Source organism: Rhineura floridana, chromosome 7, assembly GCF_030035675.1.
Source record: "Rhineura floridana isolate rRhiFlo1 chromosome 7, rRhiFlo1.hap2, whole genome shotgun sequence".
NCBI lineage: Eukaryota > Metazoa > Chordata > Lepidosauria > Squamata > Rhineuridae > Rhineura > Rhineura floridana.
Genome location: NC_084486.1, coordinates 6,118,032 through 6,135,762, shown reverse-complemented (window position 1 = coordinate 6,135,762; position 17,731 = coordinate 6,118,032). Strand labels below are relative to the sequence as shown.

The 17,731-nt window shown below is 44.3% G+C and overlaps 1 protein-coding gene across 4 annotated transcripts in view; it reads right to left on the bottom strand.

The window, feature by feature from the left end:
- The window catches only part of LOC133388690 (WASH complex subunit 2A-like), a 258,757-nt gene that overhangs the window by 93,588 nt on the left and 147,438 nt on the right, over positions 1-17,731 (bottom strand). For 3 of the 4 annotated variants that reach the window (XM_061634771.1, XM_061634773.1, XM_061634774.1), the window contains 2 exons: positions 16,194-16,280; positions 7,283-7,413 (listed from right to left, as the gene is read on the bottom strand). In XM_061634771.1, coding sequence (XP_061490755.1) covers positions 7,283-7,413; positions 16,194-16,280 — 218 coding nt within the window. The remainder of the gene's footprint in view (positions 1-7,282; positions 7,414-16,193; positions 16,281-17,731) is intronic. The other variant, XM_061634772.1, reaches the window with a different exon arrangement.

The following is a 17,731-nucleotide window of genomic DNA, read 5'->3' as shown; positions in this document are numbered from 1 at the left end:
CCAACCTTGGCCAGAGGAGGAACTAGAGACAACAACACTGTACTGAAATCTCACCAGAGGTAGCAGCAGACTCCATGTTATTTGCAGAAAAAAATGTCTGTAAGGCTGGCTAATCATTTAAACTTTCAGTAGAACTTAGTTGCTCATGCGGGTCAGGATCCAGTTCAGATCTTTCCTCTGCATCAGAAAGATCCTCCTGATTTAGTAATTCCAGCCTAGCCTGCCTGGCTTCCACTGCAATTTTGCAGCTGTTACTTAGCCCTGATGCTGCAGGTTTGCTCTCAATTTTCACTGCTTCTCTACCCTCCATTGCTTCCACTACTATAGAGACATTTGAATCTTGGCCATGTAAATGCTCTACTAGTTAGTTAGTTAATTTTATTGTGACTTTGAACCATAGGTCTTATGCACAAATACAGATACAGGTAGAAATACATACATGCTTTCCATTAAAAATTTATTACATTTTGTAAAATAATAAGTGGCTATATTGAGCTTGGAGAATTTATGACGAAAGATTCTCTTAGTTTTCGAGCGGCCAGAGCAAAATTGGCTACTGCAATAGTCACTGGGTTAAAATTATCGCATAAAAGCATACTGACCAATTCCTTATCTGGACAGGGTACTAAAACCTCTAAAAAAGGCGATAAAAACTTCCATCTGGGATTTTCATAAAGTGGGCAGTAAAGTAAATAGTGAGCTAAATCCTCTATGGCCTTGCAGCAGTATATACAAAGGCGTTGAGCCACAGGTATGCCACTATAACGGCCTTCTAAGTAAGCTGTTGGCATGGCCTGAAAACGGAGGGCAGTAAAAGCCCTTCTAATATTGGCTCTATCAAGCGTGCTCACATAGTTTGTCAGAGAGTGGTCGAGTTTGAAATGGGGATACCAGGGCGAAAAGGGAGCTGACATTATGGATGCCCGGTCCTGGTGAGCATCACAGTCAAAAAACCATTTGCGGAGGGCAACTTTGTTTAATTCCAGCAGTTTATCTTGGGAAAGTTCATATTTAAAGAGTATTGTGCTGCAATCTGATGCCCAGCCACCAGATCGCAATTATGTAAATGCTCTCTGACATGTCCACTACCGCAAAACCAGAAAAGCCTTGCCACACCTATACAGGGTGATTTAAATTTCTAAAATGGTTGGTGCTACTTTTCACACCATTGCCAGGACATCCAGCATGCTTCTGAATTTCCTTCTCCCTGCTCCTGCATTTTTCTTAGCATTCTTGGGCATGACAGCTCTTTTCTACGACATACATTACAGGGTTGTTGTGAGGATAACTTGGGGAAAAGGAGACCCATGGGGTCTACAAAACATCTGTATGCCGCCTTCGTTGATCTGGCAGCTGCTTTTGACTCCATAGACAGACCAGCGCTATGGGCCAAACTTGCTAATACTAACATTGACAAGCGACTCCTGTTTCTTATTAAGGAGTTGTATTCTAACACCAGGGTAAGAATACGAGTAGGCAGTTCAGGCTCCCTAACTGATCCAATACTGTCTAACAAGGGAGTAAAGCAAGGCCGCCTCTTGGCCCCGCTTCTCTTTAATCTCTATCTAAATGAGATAGTCCCAGAACTAGCGGGCCCAGAAATTTTTCCCTCTTCCTTGGGGAATAGGAAAGTATCGATGCTGCTTTACGTGGACAATATGATCCTATTATCCATCACACAAAAGGGTCTAAGGAGACTGTTGACGAGTTTAAGTACTTACTGTCTAAAAGAAAAACTTCAGATGAATTACAACAAAACTAAAGTTATGGTCTTTGGGAAAAAGCCCCTCAACCTCAAATGGTCTATTGGTGGACACCCAATTGAACAGTGCTGTTCATTTAAATACCTGGGCATTTATTTCCAGGACACTCTTTCCTGGAAAAGGCAGTTTGAGCACATCAAATCTGTTGCGCTGAGATGCACTGGGGCTATCCTCAGATTCTATAGGACAGTGGGCGGCAACCTCGTTGCCCCAGCATTGAAAGTCTTCATAAATAAAGCTCTTTCCCAGATCTTATATGGGGCAGCTGTTTGGGGCTGGGAGGATTCCTACCTTGCCAATCTTGAAATTATTCAAAACAATTTTTCAAAAAAGTTGCTGCGACTCCCCATTGGCACACCTGCGGCACTGCTTCGTGCTGAGGTAGGTCTTTCCCCAGTTAGGGCCCGGGTCCGTTGTGCCCTACTTACATTCTGGGGAACTATAACAAAGTCTCCAACAAAAGTAGTTGTGCAAGCCTGCTACCACTCGGCCGCTGTTGATAAGAACTGGGTTTCCAGACTTATGAACATCTACCAGCAGTACCATATTATCACCCCAGAGCTTGACCCCATTTAACAAAATTAAGCTACGGGAAGCAATCTACAGACATTGTTCATGGATGGATACACTTGTAATCACTAATACAAAATTCTCCAAGTGGTATGGTATATTCAAACACGATCATAAACGGGCGAAATACCTGACTTACCCTATACCAGCCCAGTTGAGACAAGCTTTCACCACACTCAAATTTCAGTCGATGCTGAGTGCGGTCCTACTAGGTCGCTACCACCAGACACCCTGGGAGCAACGACTGTGTATCTATGGATCACCAGCGGTGGAAGATCTACCTCACTACCCGATGGAATGCCCTCTATATTTACATCCCAGGACCAAATTCTTAAGTCATCAGAGATATTTTCAACAAATACACCTCATCTTGTTTCTTTTATCAGACAATGATTTTAGGGTTACCTATAGGGTTGCCCAGTTTGCCCTAGCGGCACAAAAACTCCGAGCCAAACGCGTTGCTGAATCAGAGCTCGACAAGGGGTGACAGTATACATATAAATCACTACTTAGTTACTGGAATTTACTGAATGTAGCGCAAGGCCTGTTGCCCTTGCACACGACAATCATGTGTGCCGACTATTTTATTGTTTTAATGATGGCTCTTTTTAAAGATGTGTGATGTTTTTCTTTTTCTCTTCTTTTGTCTTTTTATGTTGCGACGGCTTACGGCTATGCAAATAAATTTCTACTACTATTACTCTTTTAATCTGTTTACTAATCCTTTTTAGAGGTGATTATTGGGCTTTAAGGAACAGAGGAGCTGCCTACGCTAGTGAGTCCTTCCCCCAGTAAAATTGCAGTCTCTTTAACAATCAAGTTTCTATACTTAATGTACTTTAAAAGACAATGTATCACAGAGCAGGGCCAACGATTTAATCAGGAACTTTCTAAATCAAGGTAGCAATTTTTTAGGTAAATATGATTAGCATTTAAAATGAAATCAAATCACAATTAATTATATAGAAATCAGTTGATCAGTGGTTGGAAAATCAGAATAAATTAATCAATCAGACTTGAATTAATTAAAGGGAAGCTTCTAGAACTTTACAAGATCCTAGAGAAACTGCAGTAAGTCAAAGCTTACAGGGATAGTCAGACTGAGAAATAGACATCCACCCTTCCCAGAATTTTAACTCACACACTCCCAACCTGTTCTCACACACACTTCTCCATTTAAAGGATTTCAGAAGCCAGAAGCCAGAAGCCAGAAGACAGCCAGCAAATGGACCTATTCAAGGGAGGCAGAAAATCAAACTGAGGCTCCAGGGGGAGTAGTTTCCCAGAAGCAGCCTGAAGCTCTGACATTTTTCTGTTTCTTCAAGCTATTGGTGGATGACAACCCACTTGGTGTAGTCTTAGCAGCACTGGAAAATGAATGATGGTGTCTGCAGGAATAGTATGCCCATTAAGACTGTTAACCAAAAATACACTGTTGGGAATCCAAGAGCTCAAAATAGACTTGAATACCTTTTTGCCTTGGCTCGAAGAATGAAGCAACTGTAAAACATCTGAAGTCTGCTATTCTCCTAATATAAATGTGTAGCATTTTACATATATCTTATGTATGCATCTCTCTCCTGAGGGTGTTGAAGATTTGTACAAAAAGAAGGCAGCTGTGGATGCTTCCTCCTATGAATGACCAGAGACCCATTGGTGTCTACTCATGGCAGTGGGCTCCCAGCAGTGAGATTTGCATCTGTTGTCACTAGAACTTACTTCTGCCAGATTTGTGTTTACTACTTTAGGTTCTGATGTACTATTCCTGGAACTAAGATATTCATATAAAGCTTGACAACAATGGGAAGACAGGAAGTAGACAGGAAGTCCACTAAAGTAGACAGGAATGGAAGTATGTCCAAGATACCGTCTCTGTTAAAGGCAATCATGGACCCCAGCAGATAGGCCAGCATGTTGGATGCCAGTATCTGGTCAACGGTCCTCTATATTTTCTCCTTCCTCCCTGAGGCAAGAAAGAGCTTGTCCTATGAAGTGTCTATTAGAACATCCACTTTCTCAACTGCTACACTGGATTCACTGAACTCTTGGCTTTGTGGATTAAGAAACTGCTAGCATAGACAGCCCAAAACACTGATCAGCTGGTAGGTGAGTCTAACAGAAAAGGCAAGGAGTGCAGAGGGAGTAACAATCTTACGGCAGGGCACAAAAATATGTAAAACCACATCAATATTAAACAAGTTTGTGTACTCCATTTCTTTCCTTCCCTTTCGTTCTCTGAGAGAAATGGAGCAAACAGAGAGATATGAAACGGGCAGTGATAACCATCTCGTGGACAGATTATGGACAGATTATTTCTTGGTTCACATTAAGAAGCTATTTTAAATGTCCCCAGTAACAGTAGTGAGAGCTACGCAGAGAATCCAAGGTTTAATGTAGCTGTGTTTGGAGAAGGGAATCAGATGGCAAGACTCAAGTGGGAGAAGAAGTAGGAAGTAACAAAGTGAGGAGGAGGAGGAGAAAGTGGGATCTAAATGCAGGGGCTGATGGGTGAGAAAAGGCTGGATGAGGCGCAGAGGAGATGAGAAGAGGTAAGGGGACAATGAGAGGGTCTATAGCTCTTCTGGGGTAACTAGAAGGTTATACTGTTGAAATGGCACATTTCCATCTGTGCGAGGATGCCCTAGCATGTCACCTTCCACAGAGGGAGAACTACCCCCTCAGTCCTAAGTTAACAGCACCCTCAACCACAGGCTCAGGTAAAACATGCATATCAGGTATACAGTGCAACATTTTCTTATGGGACCCACAGGCAATTTATATTATTATTATTATTATTATTATTATTTCAATTTATATACCGCCCTTAGCAGAATAGCTCTCAGGGCGGTGAACAAACAAGATAAAATACAATATATCATCGTAAAAAATCACAAAAACATGTACAAACAAACAACAGAAAGCACCATCAACATAAATTTATTGTACTAGGGTGGCTAATAAATTAGTAATTATATAGAAAGTAATAAAATAAGGCATACAAATCAATATAAACTAACACTGCAAATGTCCATTCAAATAGGAAGCAAAAAAGTCAAAGTTGCTCAAAGTTAAAAATTCTGCCTGGCCTAGGTAACAGAGGGAGTTAACCCACTCTTGTCTGGCTCACTCGAGGGAAACATCTGGAGTTTTTTATTTTTTTTTCTCATAAACATTACTTTATTCTTTCCACAAAAAGTCAAAGAGAGGTTTCAATTCTTTAAGAAATATATCTATCAATTTTTCTCCAAATAAACATGTCGATTAATCCATCTCGTTAATAATAATAATAATCTTATTGTCATAACCATAGTCCAAATAAATATATCGATTAATCCATCTCATCAAAATCTGTTAGGTCCAATAATTTCAATAGCCATTATTCCATTATCCCTATTAATTCCATCTTCCATCTTCAATAGTCCTGTTAAGTCCAGTAATTTCAGTGTCCAATCTTCCATTATCAGTATTCCATAATAATCTTGCTGTCATAGCCATAGTCATATAATAAGAGTCTGATGGGAATTTCCTCTATCCCAAATATTTTCTTGCCATCAATTCTGAATAAGTTGCTGAAATATTGTTGTAAAGTCATATCTGTGTTCTTCTTTTTTACAAAATGCACTGGCTCATCTCTTGAGAGTTTTTCCATTGTCACATGGCTGCAGTTAATTCCATAGATTTTCTCTATATCAAGCTCCATCACGTCATTCCAGTCCAGAAGATTATCCAAGCCATTGATAACTTTATCTCTAATATCTTCATTAATTTCTTCAGAGATAACGTTAAATTCCAAACAGTAGATTTTATTTCTAATATCCATAAACTCCAGATCTTTTTCCAATTCCACATTTGTTCCAATCTCCAGGGCTTGTATCTTCCCTTTATTTTTTCTTTTCTCATCTCTGATCTCATTCTCCTCTCTCACAGGATCCCCTATTTCTTTAAGCTCCTGCGTCATTTTGCTCAGTTCAATTTTCAGCTCCTTACTGCCCTGTCGCAGGGTTTGTTTCGTTATCTCAATCTCATCCATTATTTTCTGAAACATAATTACTTCCAGATTCTCAGCCACTTTCTTGATTGCCATTTTTAAAACCACGAAAACAAAACAAAACAAAAATAAAGAAGAACCACTTCTTATTTCAGCAACAATTGGGTTAATATTCCAGGCTTGATGACATCACAGTATAAACAGAGCAGCCTGCCTTATCTCTCTATGTTCAAGAATACAAAACAAATTTAGTTCCCAGCATCAAAACAGTTAGTGGCGTCGTGAAGAAGCAGATTCGTCAAAATAAAATAGACCAAAAAGAGAATAGTCCCAGACAATATAATGTTCCTCGGAATAGAAATCCCTCTTCTGTTTATATCTTTAGAATGCACTTCCAGGACAGCTTTTTGCAATAGAAACAGAGATAAGCTGTTAATTTCGTGAATAACAGAGAAGAGTTATAGCTCACCCAGAAGTTCTTTAAAGCTGATTCATTTGACAAATCTCTTTTTGCTGCAACAATTTAAACCAAGTAAAAAAAAGAATAGAAAGAAGGGTGCTTGCCTGTTAGTCCGTTTTCTCTTTGAAGAAAAGATAAACGTATCGCATTAATCAGATAGAGCTTGTTCGGAAGTCCGTCCGGCATTGCTGGCTGGACCTTTTCTCATAAATTAATGAAATCCAGTCCTCCCAACAAAAACAGGCTTTTGAGGTTGATCTCTACGTTTCTCCCTGCCCGGGAGAAATTTCATCAGTCAAAAAAAAAAATGTTCTGACTGATTTATATCTGAATAAGCTTATTTTGAGGCGGGAGCCCGTCTCAAAAGCAGGCACAAGCGAAGTCACCCTTCCCGGAAGTCCCCGAGTTTTTTTTTTTTAAAAGTACTGTATCCAGTGCCAAAGAGAGTACTAGACATAGCTGTTCCAACAGACAAGACATTCCCAATGTCAAACATTTTACCTGTCTTTAGTGATAAACAAATCTTCCCTTTCTTCCTCAAAGAGGCTGACAGCACTGGCAGAGTTTGTAGGTTCCTTTTTTTGGCTGCATTCAGAGGCAGGGTTGACCTCTTGCGTAATGTTCCAGTGGTCCTAAAAATACAGCAATTACTTGTACATTTGTTGTCATACAGGTTGCCTCTTTAGAGCATTTTTCAAATTCAATGGGTTAAGCACACATAAAGCAGCATCACTGAGCACACATACTAACTGACAAAATACCAAAACAGTGAAACAAACTGATCAACTAAATCAAGCCAAGCCCTCAAAATAAACAGCATCTGACCTTCTTGGGTGCATTAAATCAAAGCCCATTTAATTTAAGCTGTAAGAGTGGCTCTTATAAGGAAAGTACGTACATTGGGAACACATGGAATGACTCTCAGTGCCCACATTGAGTATGCGGGTGGCAACTGACATTTGGTATTTTGAATTACTAGTCTGAAATCCAAGGTTGACTAAACTATTTCAGTTCTCAGATTACATCACTGTGTGATGAGTCATCTTCTGGATAATAAGTAGGAGCAGATGTAAATCAGCAAACAGATCTAATTTGGCTGTTTAAACTTTTAAAGATGGATCATGTTTGTGCTACAACCTCAAGCTGGAAAGGCAGAAGGAGCCTCTGAAATGCCATGTGAAATGTGGATGTGATTCTCGTCAGGAGACCATTATGACTCACAGATGACCCAGCACAAGGACAGCCAACCTGGCACCTATGGGCACCATGGCACCTATGAAAACTTACCATGATGCCAATGGTTGACAAATTGTATTTTTTATGTTATATTAAAAAACTGGGGATATTCTTTTAAAAAGCCAGCCACTTCCTTTCCTTGCAGTGGGGCTTTTCTCAATGTGTGTTTGGGGTGTGGGGTGTGTGCTCAAGTATTCTGTGTGCATATGTGCATGTGAGCGACTGAAAGAGATGCATTTGGACAGAGATGATATGTATGTGTAGTGTATATGCAAGAGAGAGAGAGAGAGAGGAGTGAGTTACGTAGTGTGTGTGGAGGAAAGAGACAGATGCAGTTAGGCAGAATATGCATGTGATGTGGGGGAGAGAGGGAAAGATTATGTGGTGTGTGAGAGAGCTGTATGCTTTCTGTGTGTATGTGTAGTCTGTGTGAGAGAGGAAGCAATGCACTTGCACAGAGAAAGAGGGAGAGATGGCTGTATATATGTGAAGTGTATGTGTATGAGGATAAGAGAGAAATGCATCTGTATGTGTGAACGTACAAGTGAGAGAGAGAGAGGTGTGCCAACTTCTACATTTTTCCTGATACTGGGGAATGCTCCCTGTTATTAGACAGCAACAGCATTGTGGGGTTGGGGGGGGGAATCAATATTGTATGACCTCCACAATCAGGACCAGCAGAACAAAGCTGTCTTCCCACAGCAAGCATGAGGTTGTCCAAGCAAGGTGGAGGCAGCAACAATGATTGTACTCTCTAATTTTGTGTTAAGTCACTACCCCAGGGCTACCGTGTTGTGTTATGCCATGCCCTCCATGGTAGTCATTTTGTGTTATGTCATGTTCGCCCATGGCAGCCAGTTTGTGACTGCCACCTGCAGCACTTTCTCAAAATTCAAAAGTGACCAATGACCTAGCACTTCAAGATCAGTGTTTTGGATGTTGTCATTGACATAATTCTGCATCAGAAAGGAATGAAGATAACACCTATAACTAAGCAAAGCAACTGAAGGGTATAATCTTTTGTTGCAGTCTCCTGTATGTACTGATATGTGATTCTGGTACCTAAAACACGTTTCTTTCAAGGGAAAATGCCTTCTCCTTTCTCTAGTTTCCACACAAATTCTCTCTAAAACCAAGGGTAGCCAGCATAATGTTCTGTAGATGCTGTTGGGACTCTAGCTCCTGTTAGTCACAGCCAGAATGGCCAACAGTCAGGAATTATATGAGTTGGTATTGCTGCTTGAAAGGATAGCACTGACAAACAGTAACAAATTGGAGACATCCAAGAAACTTTTATTGCTATAGCCAAATCTTCTAAAGAACACTATCCAGCTTTTATTCAAAATATTTGAGAGTCCTCAATATTTGAGAGTTAAGGTGTTGGACTATGACCTGGGAGACCAGGGTTCGAATCCCCACACAGCCATGAAGCTCACTGGGTGACCTTGGGCCAGTCACTGTCTCTCAGCCTCAGAGGAAGGCAATGGTAAACCCCCTCTGCATACCGCTTACCATTGAAAACCCTATTCATAGGATCGCCATAAGTCGGAATCGACTTGAAGGCAGTCCATTTCCATTTTCCTCCCATATAGTTAGCCACACCTTCATTGATGCAGCCTCTGCAACATCCACTTGAACTAGCAAAAAGTAGTATTTCAGGTATTATGTTATTTATCTAGTTTTTATTCTACCCTTCTCTCAGCGTATCCCATGTTACCCTTTAGTAAGCTTTAGAGGTTAGTTCAAGATGAGAGATGAGACATTTGATCTTACCGTGAAATCGGTCTTCTCTGTGCATGTCAAAGATGATATCAGGTGGGTAATTAGCTCCACCTAGTGGTTGAAGGCAAAAGAGTACTGCTGACGTTTTACTGTAGATTCGTTTCTGGTCTGCGCCTGCTCCGTGCTCAGTTTTCGATGACAAGCCCATACGAATAAGGCCAATAAACAGTACAAATAAGACAAAACAACAGTACTCATACACTCTCTGCTCAAGGTCAATAGTGCTTGCAAAGGCAGCCCAGCCCTCATAGGGAGTGGCCCTGATATCATCTTTGACATGCACAGAGTAGACCGATTTCATGGTAAGACCAAATGTCTCTTCTCCTGTGCATGGAAAGATGATATCAGGTGGGACATACCAAAGCTGACCCATGTAGGGTGGGAATACTGCTGGGCTGTGGCGACTATTGATCTGTGAGGATGTGCTGTAGCACTCTCCTCCCGAAGGCTGCCTCAGCTGAAGCATAGGAGTCTATTTTATAATGTTTAATGAACGTATTGGGAGTGGACCATGTAGCCGCCCTACAAATTTCCGCTACAGGGGTATTATGGGAAAATGCTGCTGATGTGGCCGCTGCCCTGGTAGAGTGAGCTACTATTCCGGCAGGATGGGCTAATCGTAGAGAGGCATATGCCAATGATATGCACGCCTTGATCCACCTGGCCAGCGTGGACGTGGTCACCTTATTCCCTAGGGATGTAGGGTGAAAAGAGACGAACAAATTATCTGTTTTCCGAATTGGCTTAGTCTTGGAAATATAAACCTTAAGGGCTCTTCTCACATCAAGAGAATGCCAGGCTTTCTCTAAAGGGTGGACCGGATTCGGACAGAAGGATGGCAATACCAGCTCTTGTTGGCAATGGAAGGTAGACAACACCTTGGGACGAAAGGAAGGGACAGTACATAGGACTACTCTATCCTTATGAAATATACAAAAATTTTTATGGACAGACAGGGCATTCAACTCAAGACACTCTACGGGCCGAAGTAATGGCCATCAGAAACAAGACCTTAAAGGACAGAAGACGGAGGGAAACTTGACTCAGAGGTTCAAATGGAGGTTTCTGAAGGGCTGACAAAACTTTATGTAAGATCCCAAGTTGGGTAGCGGTGCACCGTAGGTGGCGCTGTCAGCGTTGCTCCCCTGAGGAAACGTTTGACAAAAGGGTGAGAGCTGATTGGATTATCCAGGGATCTGGAGAGAATTGCTGATAAGGCTGAAACTTGGCGCCTCAGGGTGTTAGGTCTGAGACCTAAAGATAAGCCGTCTTGCAGAAAAGACACGATCTGGTTGACCCCTGCTTTCCGAGGAAGAAGCCCTCTCTTCCGTGACCAACATGAGAAGGCCTTCCATGTGCTTTCGTATATTCTGAGTGTGGATGGGCGTCTAGAAGCCATCATGGTTTCCAAAACTTGGGGAGAGATGCCTTTTTTCAAGAGTCTCTTCCGTTCAAGTTCCATACATGAAGCGCCCACCACTCTGGGTCTGGGTACCGGAGCTGTCCCTGAGACAGTAGGTCCCGTCGCACTGGAATCTTCCATGGTGGTTCCACCGATAGGTCGAGGAGGTCTGGAAACCAAGGTCTCCTTGGCCACCAGGGAGCCACCAATAGAACCGCTGATCTCTCGGCACGCAGTTTTTTGATCACCCTGGGAATAACTGGAATCGGAGGAAAGGCATATAGTCTGCCCGGAGGCCACCGGGAAATTAAAGCATCTATCCCCTCCGCGCCTGGTGTCACATACCGGGAGAAGAACCTCTTCACCTGTCGATTGTGCCTGGTGGCAAATAGGTCCACCTGAATGTGGCCAAAACGTTCCACTATCTGATGAAAGGCCTCTGGGTGAAGACTCCATTCTCCTTGAAGCAGCTTCTTCCGACTGAGCCAGTCCGCTTGGCTGTTGTCCTCCCCCTTGAGATATGCCGCTGCTATCGAGTCGACATTGTTCTCCGCCCACTGGAAGAGGAGAAAGGCTTCTCTCTGAAGGAGGGAGCATGTGCCCCCCTGACGGTTCAAATAAGATTTGGCCGACACGTCTGTTCTGATAAGTACCGCTCCTAACCGTCTGGTGCTCGCGAAGTGTTCGAGGGCCAGACAGACTGCACATAGTTCGAGCAGGTTGATCGGCAGTGTGGATTCCTGAGGCGACCACGTGCCTTGAATCATCTGCCCGTTGCATATGGCTCCCCATCCCGATAGGCTGGCATCTGATGTTATCAGGGTGTGCAGTGGGTCCTGGAAAGGAACCCCTCTTGCCAGGTTGGACTCGTGGGTCCACCACAACAGAGACTGCCGAACCTGTGGCGACAGAGTGATTCTGCGGTGATGTCTGGACGCTATGTCATTTTGGAAGGGCAGGAGCGCCCACTGAAGTGTGCGGGAATGATGACGTGCCCACAGCGTTGTTTGGAACGTGGACACCATCAAACCGAGAAACGCTGCCAACTCCATCAGGTCCGTTGAGGGGGAGGATAGGACATCCAATGTTACTTTGCGAATCTTGCTGATCCTGTCTTGGGACAAGGCAATGAGGCCGTGTTGAGAGTCGATAGTCGCTCCCAAATGCGTAATGCGGTTGGACGGAAAGAGATGGCTCTTGGCCTCGTTGATTAGGAAGCCACGATCCTTTAGACAAGTCAGGGTGACATGGAGGTCCTCCCATGCCTTGTGCAACGATGGTGAGCGGATCAGAAAATCGTCCGGATAAGGAAAGATATGAATCCCCAGTGTCCTGAGGTGTGCCACCAGGGCAACCACGACCTTCGTGAATGCCCTGGGAGCAGACGACAGGCCAAAGGGCATAGCCCTGAATTGATAATGGTCTTGTCCCACTGCGAAGCGAAGGTACCTTCTGTGAGGAGGAAAGATTGGTATGTGAAGGTAGGCCTCCTTCAGGTCGATAGAGGAGAGGAAGTCTCCTATCCTCAGCGCTTCCTTGATTGACAGTAAGGTGTCCATACGAAATTTGCGGTATTTTATGAAGTAATTTAGACCCTTGAGGTCTAACACAGGCCTGGACGAACCTTCTTTTTTCTCGACGGTGAAGAACAGAGAGTAATTTCCCAGGAATCTCTCTCCTGGTGGGACCTTCTCGATGGCTGCCATGTGTAAGAGATGGGAAACTGACTGCAAAACTTTGCCCCTCTTGTGTGGATTCGCTGATAGAGGGGATGGAATGAATCTCGCTGGGGGGTGGAAGAAAATTCCAGGCGAAGGCCGTATCGAAGAGTGCGTAGAACCCACTGATCGGAGGATAAGTCCTTCCATCGGTGAGCAAAATGTTGGAGACGGCCTCCCACCGGCGAGGAGGAGGCGTCAGAACTGACGTCTGTTTCCACGTGACTGGGATGCAAAGCCGGATTGACCCGAAAGGTGTTGTTGGGACTTAAGCTGGCTGCGCTGTCTGTTCCAGAAGGGACGGCTGGAGCGGGCGTCCTTCTGTCTGCCAAAGGAGCGTGAGCCCTGAAAGGACTGCGACAAGTGATATGGATGGAATGACCGATGAAAGGTTCTTCCGTCATCCCTTTTTCTGGTGGATGGCATGGACTTTTTCTTTTCCTTAGTTTCCAAGACATTCACGAGTGCGGTGTCCCCAAATAATTTGCCTCCTACGTAGGGTTCTGAGGCAAGGTTCGAACGAGCTGCAGGGTTTGCCTCCCAATGTCGAAGCCAAAGGGTCCTTCGCGTGAAGATCCCTGCCGTTAGTGACCTTGCTGCAAACTGCATGGCATCCACAGACGCATCTGCCATGAAGGTAACCGCCCGGGAGACCTTCAGCAGAGATTTGCACACTCGGGCTGGGTCCTGCTGTGGGTCATTCAGCAGGTCTTCCAGCCAAAGAAGGGAGGCTCGAACAAACACCGAGGAGGCTGCTGCTGCCCTGATTGATAGCGCACTAGCCTCGTGCGCTCTTCTAAGCCCCTGGTCCATCTTGCGCTCAGTGGCATCCTTAAGGTGAGCATCTGAGTCTTTCGGATTCAAAGATGGATTCAGGAGATTTACTATAGGTGCGTCTATGAGCGGGACCTTCAACTGATCCATGATCGGTTGTTCCAGTGTATAAAATTTGTTGGCCACAGAAACCGATTTTTTGAATTGCAAAGGAACGTCAAATTCTGATTTGAGCACCTTCAGGAGAAGAGAAGGAAGCTTCAACACTCTAGACCTAGGCTTTGGATCTGGACATACTGCTGACACTCGTGAGGTGGATGGAGTAGGAGAATCCTCTGCAGAGGTGAGGGTAAGGGCTTCCATCACCTTGCACAACAGAGGAAGGAAATGAGCCTCATGAAATATCCTAGTCGATAGAATCTCTTCAGATTCCGACTCTCCACTCCATTCCTCTTCATCCAAGACAATCAAGTCATTTTCTGTGTCTATAGGCTCCTGCTCAGGGAGCTGCAGGTGTCTGCCTTGAGATGCGGCATAGGGATCTGGAGATAAGCGGCTAGGGGAAGGGCGTGGATTTGCCCTCAAGTGATCTGTAGTTGGATACCGTGAGGGTAGTGAGCCTGATGTAGCTTGAGAAGACAAGTCTCTAGCGAGATCCATTAAGAGGGCACCCCTAAGCTGCTCCTTCAGTTGTTGAATTGAATGTGTTGACAGATGTAACTGGACAGGGCGAGCCTGAGTGTGAGACAAACAGAGCCTGTGCCCTTCAGCTGCTTGAACCTGTTGGATGGGGATTGGTTCATCCAAAAACCCAGTAAAGGCCTCGGGAGAGGATGCAGTAGAAAAAATAGTGTCCAAGGGAGGGTGGGACTGGCTGCCTTCCTCATCAGACAGGGGTTCCAAGTCTCTCTGGTCCCTTGTATGGTGGACAGGAGCTTGACTGTCTGTACAGGTTCCCTTATATGGAACAGACATCCTGCCCTCTGCAGCCACCCTGCCTGCCAGAACCTGAGCCTCAGCCACCTTGTGCCTGACGGTAGAGGGGCGGGCCACCGCTATTTCAGAATGATCCCCCGAAGAATGAGACTGCCCCAAGCCCAGGGCGGTAAGGGGTTCCGATACAGCGCCTGTTGACGACGTGTGGGGGAGCGGTTTCCACCCCTTTGAGAGGTGTTTCGTTTTGTGTGTGGCTTTTCCCATCGCGGGCACACACTGCGGGACTTATAGGGTTAATGAATACGGCTCTCGCTGTTGGTGACTGACAGTACTGTCTTGGAAACGGCCTGGTAACGCCCGAAGATCAGCCGCGGCAGCAGCCACCTTCCCTACTGCTTCTGTGCGTCTGCCCCCTCCCACTGCTATAGAGCGGGGAAACAAAAGCCGCTCGTAAAGGAGCGTGAAAAAATCTAGGCGGAGGCCTGGGTATCGAGCCCCAGGGAAGCTGCCTGTGAGGGTGAATCTGACGACGCTGTGCTTGCTGAGCGAGGAGGAACGGCCGCGAATCAGCTGGCGAGGGAGCCTGAAGAGGCCGACGGCTGCAAGAGCCGCCGGGAGGGGCTGGCTGCTCCTCGCCACGGAGGAAGGTTAGCAGAGAAGGACAAAAGGAACCTCTTTTTTGTTTTTAAACTTTTCACAGAAGGGATAAGACACACTGAGGGAAAGGACAACAATGAACCAACACGGAAGACCTAAACAATGAAACAATACAAGCCTGAACCACGGAGCCAGAGAGGATCCAACCACTTTCTGAAGGCAAAAGAGAAAAACTGAGCACGGAGCAGGCGCAGACCAGAAACGAATCTACAGTAAAACGTCAGCAGTACTCTTTTGCCTTCAACCACTAGGTGGAGCTAATTACCCACCTGATATCATCTTTACATGCACAGGAGAACATTATTTGTCCAAGACCACACACAGCCCACTGGCAATGCAGGAATCTAAACCCAGGTTGCCCCAATTAAAGCATGACACATTACCCACTATTTTCAGAGAGGCTGTCATGTTATTCTGTTACAGCAAAAAAAATGCTTCCATAAAAAAAGCTGTTTTTATGGGACCACAAGGCTCTTTGGTACTATTCACTACAATATCTGGAGGATAACATCTCTCCTGTCAGACCTTTGATTGGTCTAGACAGAGTCTAAGAATTCAATGACTCCAGCTCAGAGATGTTTCTTATTTGTGCCCAATTTCTCATCAGATTCCTGAACAGAAGAACCAATAATCAGAAAAGGGGGTAAGGAACACTTCCTGGAGTTTTGGGGAGTCTTTGTACTGAGTACATTTAAAACTACCTCACTTTTTTGGTATCTTCCCATTAATGCTACTTCTACAATCTTTGACTCTGAAATAGAGCAGCTGAAAGGAATTATCATGCATAAACAACTCAGCAACTGAAAATTAAATCTGATAGAGTGAATGCTCTGTATTAAATGGTATCTCTTTCACATAGATGAGTGGCAAAAGCAGCCCCCCCTTTAACAACCTCTATATATGATACCTCCTCATCACTGTTGAATAGCAAACTGGTTGCTTTATCTTGCTGTCGTTTTGACAGTTGTGTCTTAGGCACAGACCCAAAAAGTCCCTAAAAAAAACACAAAGAGAAGATATATTGTGACATCAAATAAGTATCAACCCCTTCCCCTCTTGGGGCCTCGTAATTTCCCCAGCTGAACTAAACGTTAACCAAGTAAAAGAAAGAGAATGAAGTTGACTAATTTAAGGAGTAAAATGTGACGCAACTCTCAGCTCTTCAAACATGTGGGTTAACAGGATACTAGAAAGACAGGTTGCTTACCTGTCACTGTAGTTGAGTGGCCACCTGTGTGGTCACACATATAGGTTCTACACCTGTACACAGCAATATTCTGAATATAGAGCTAGGAAATGTCAAACATGTTTGGAAGGAGGCCAACCCCAGCCCTCATGCTTGAATGGATGTGGCTGCAACAGACGGGAAAAAAGCCACACAGCGTAAGCAGTTCCATAAGCAACACCTAAAGTGGGAGGGTCTGTGAAACTACACAGATGGCAATTTAAAGAACTATAGTTAAAGGTAAGCAAATGATCCCCTTTGTGGTCTCTGTGTAGCCCCACATATGGGGTAACAGTAAGCTATCTTAGCTGGAAGTAGGTGGCCTTACGTAAGCCTTGAGCAGGGGGTTGGACTCAATGGCCTTATAGGCCCCTTCCAACTCTACTATTCTATTCTAAACAACAAGATCAGCATAACCTGTCTGAAGAAAGTATCCACTTGAAACCCAATATCCAGCATGTGATGATTTATTAACTTTGAAGGTTGCAACCAAGCACTGACATGGCAAAGTTCAGAAACTGAAATCTTATGAAAGCCATGTCAGTGAATGAGAAGCTGTTAACTATCTTTGACCTGATCCACACTGGCCAGTATTACTGAAAATACTGTATTACCAGTTGGATGAACCGAAAAGTGCAAATCTCTCCCAGATGTGTCCACCAGGGTATCAGGAACAGCACCAACATGGCTTAAGGGGCACAGGGACCAGAGTGACCTTAGTTTATTATGATTCTATTCATCTGGTCAGATACCCTATCCAACAGTCAGTCAACTTTTGAGTGTCTAAACCTGCTGTTGGAGACAGGAGATATGACTGGAATTCTGTCAGCATACTGTTCACCCCTCTGCCTAACAGTCCTTCTGCACAAGCTAACTGAGGTAGCCTTGGAGGTGATATCAAGGACCAAGGCTTTTGGTTCTGGGAGACTTTGTACATACTGAGGCCACTTTCTCTGGAGCAGCTCAGGATTTCTTGGCCATTATGCAACCATGGATTGGTCTCAAATAATACCAAGCCCAATGCATGTGCCAAGAAACATTCACTCTGAAGCATCATCTTTTTTTTTTTTACTTAAGCAATAATTATCTGTAAGTGGGGGAGCTGATGACAACTCTGTTATAGTGGCCAGATAATTATCCTATTAAATTTGAGCTTTGGGGCATTTCTGGCTCTGCAGGAGTGGGACACATCAGATGCTAATGGTTTCCTGAGGTCTGTA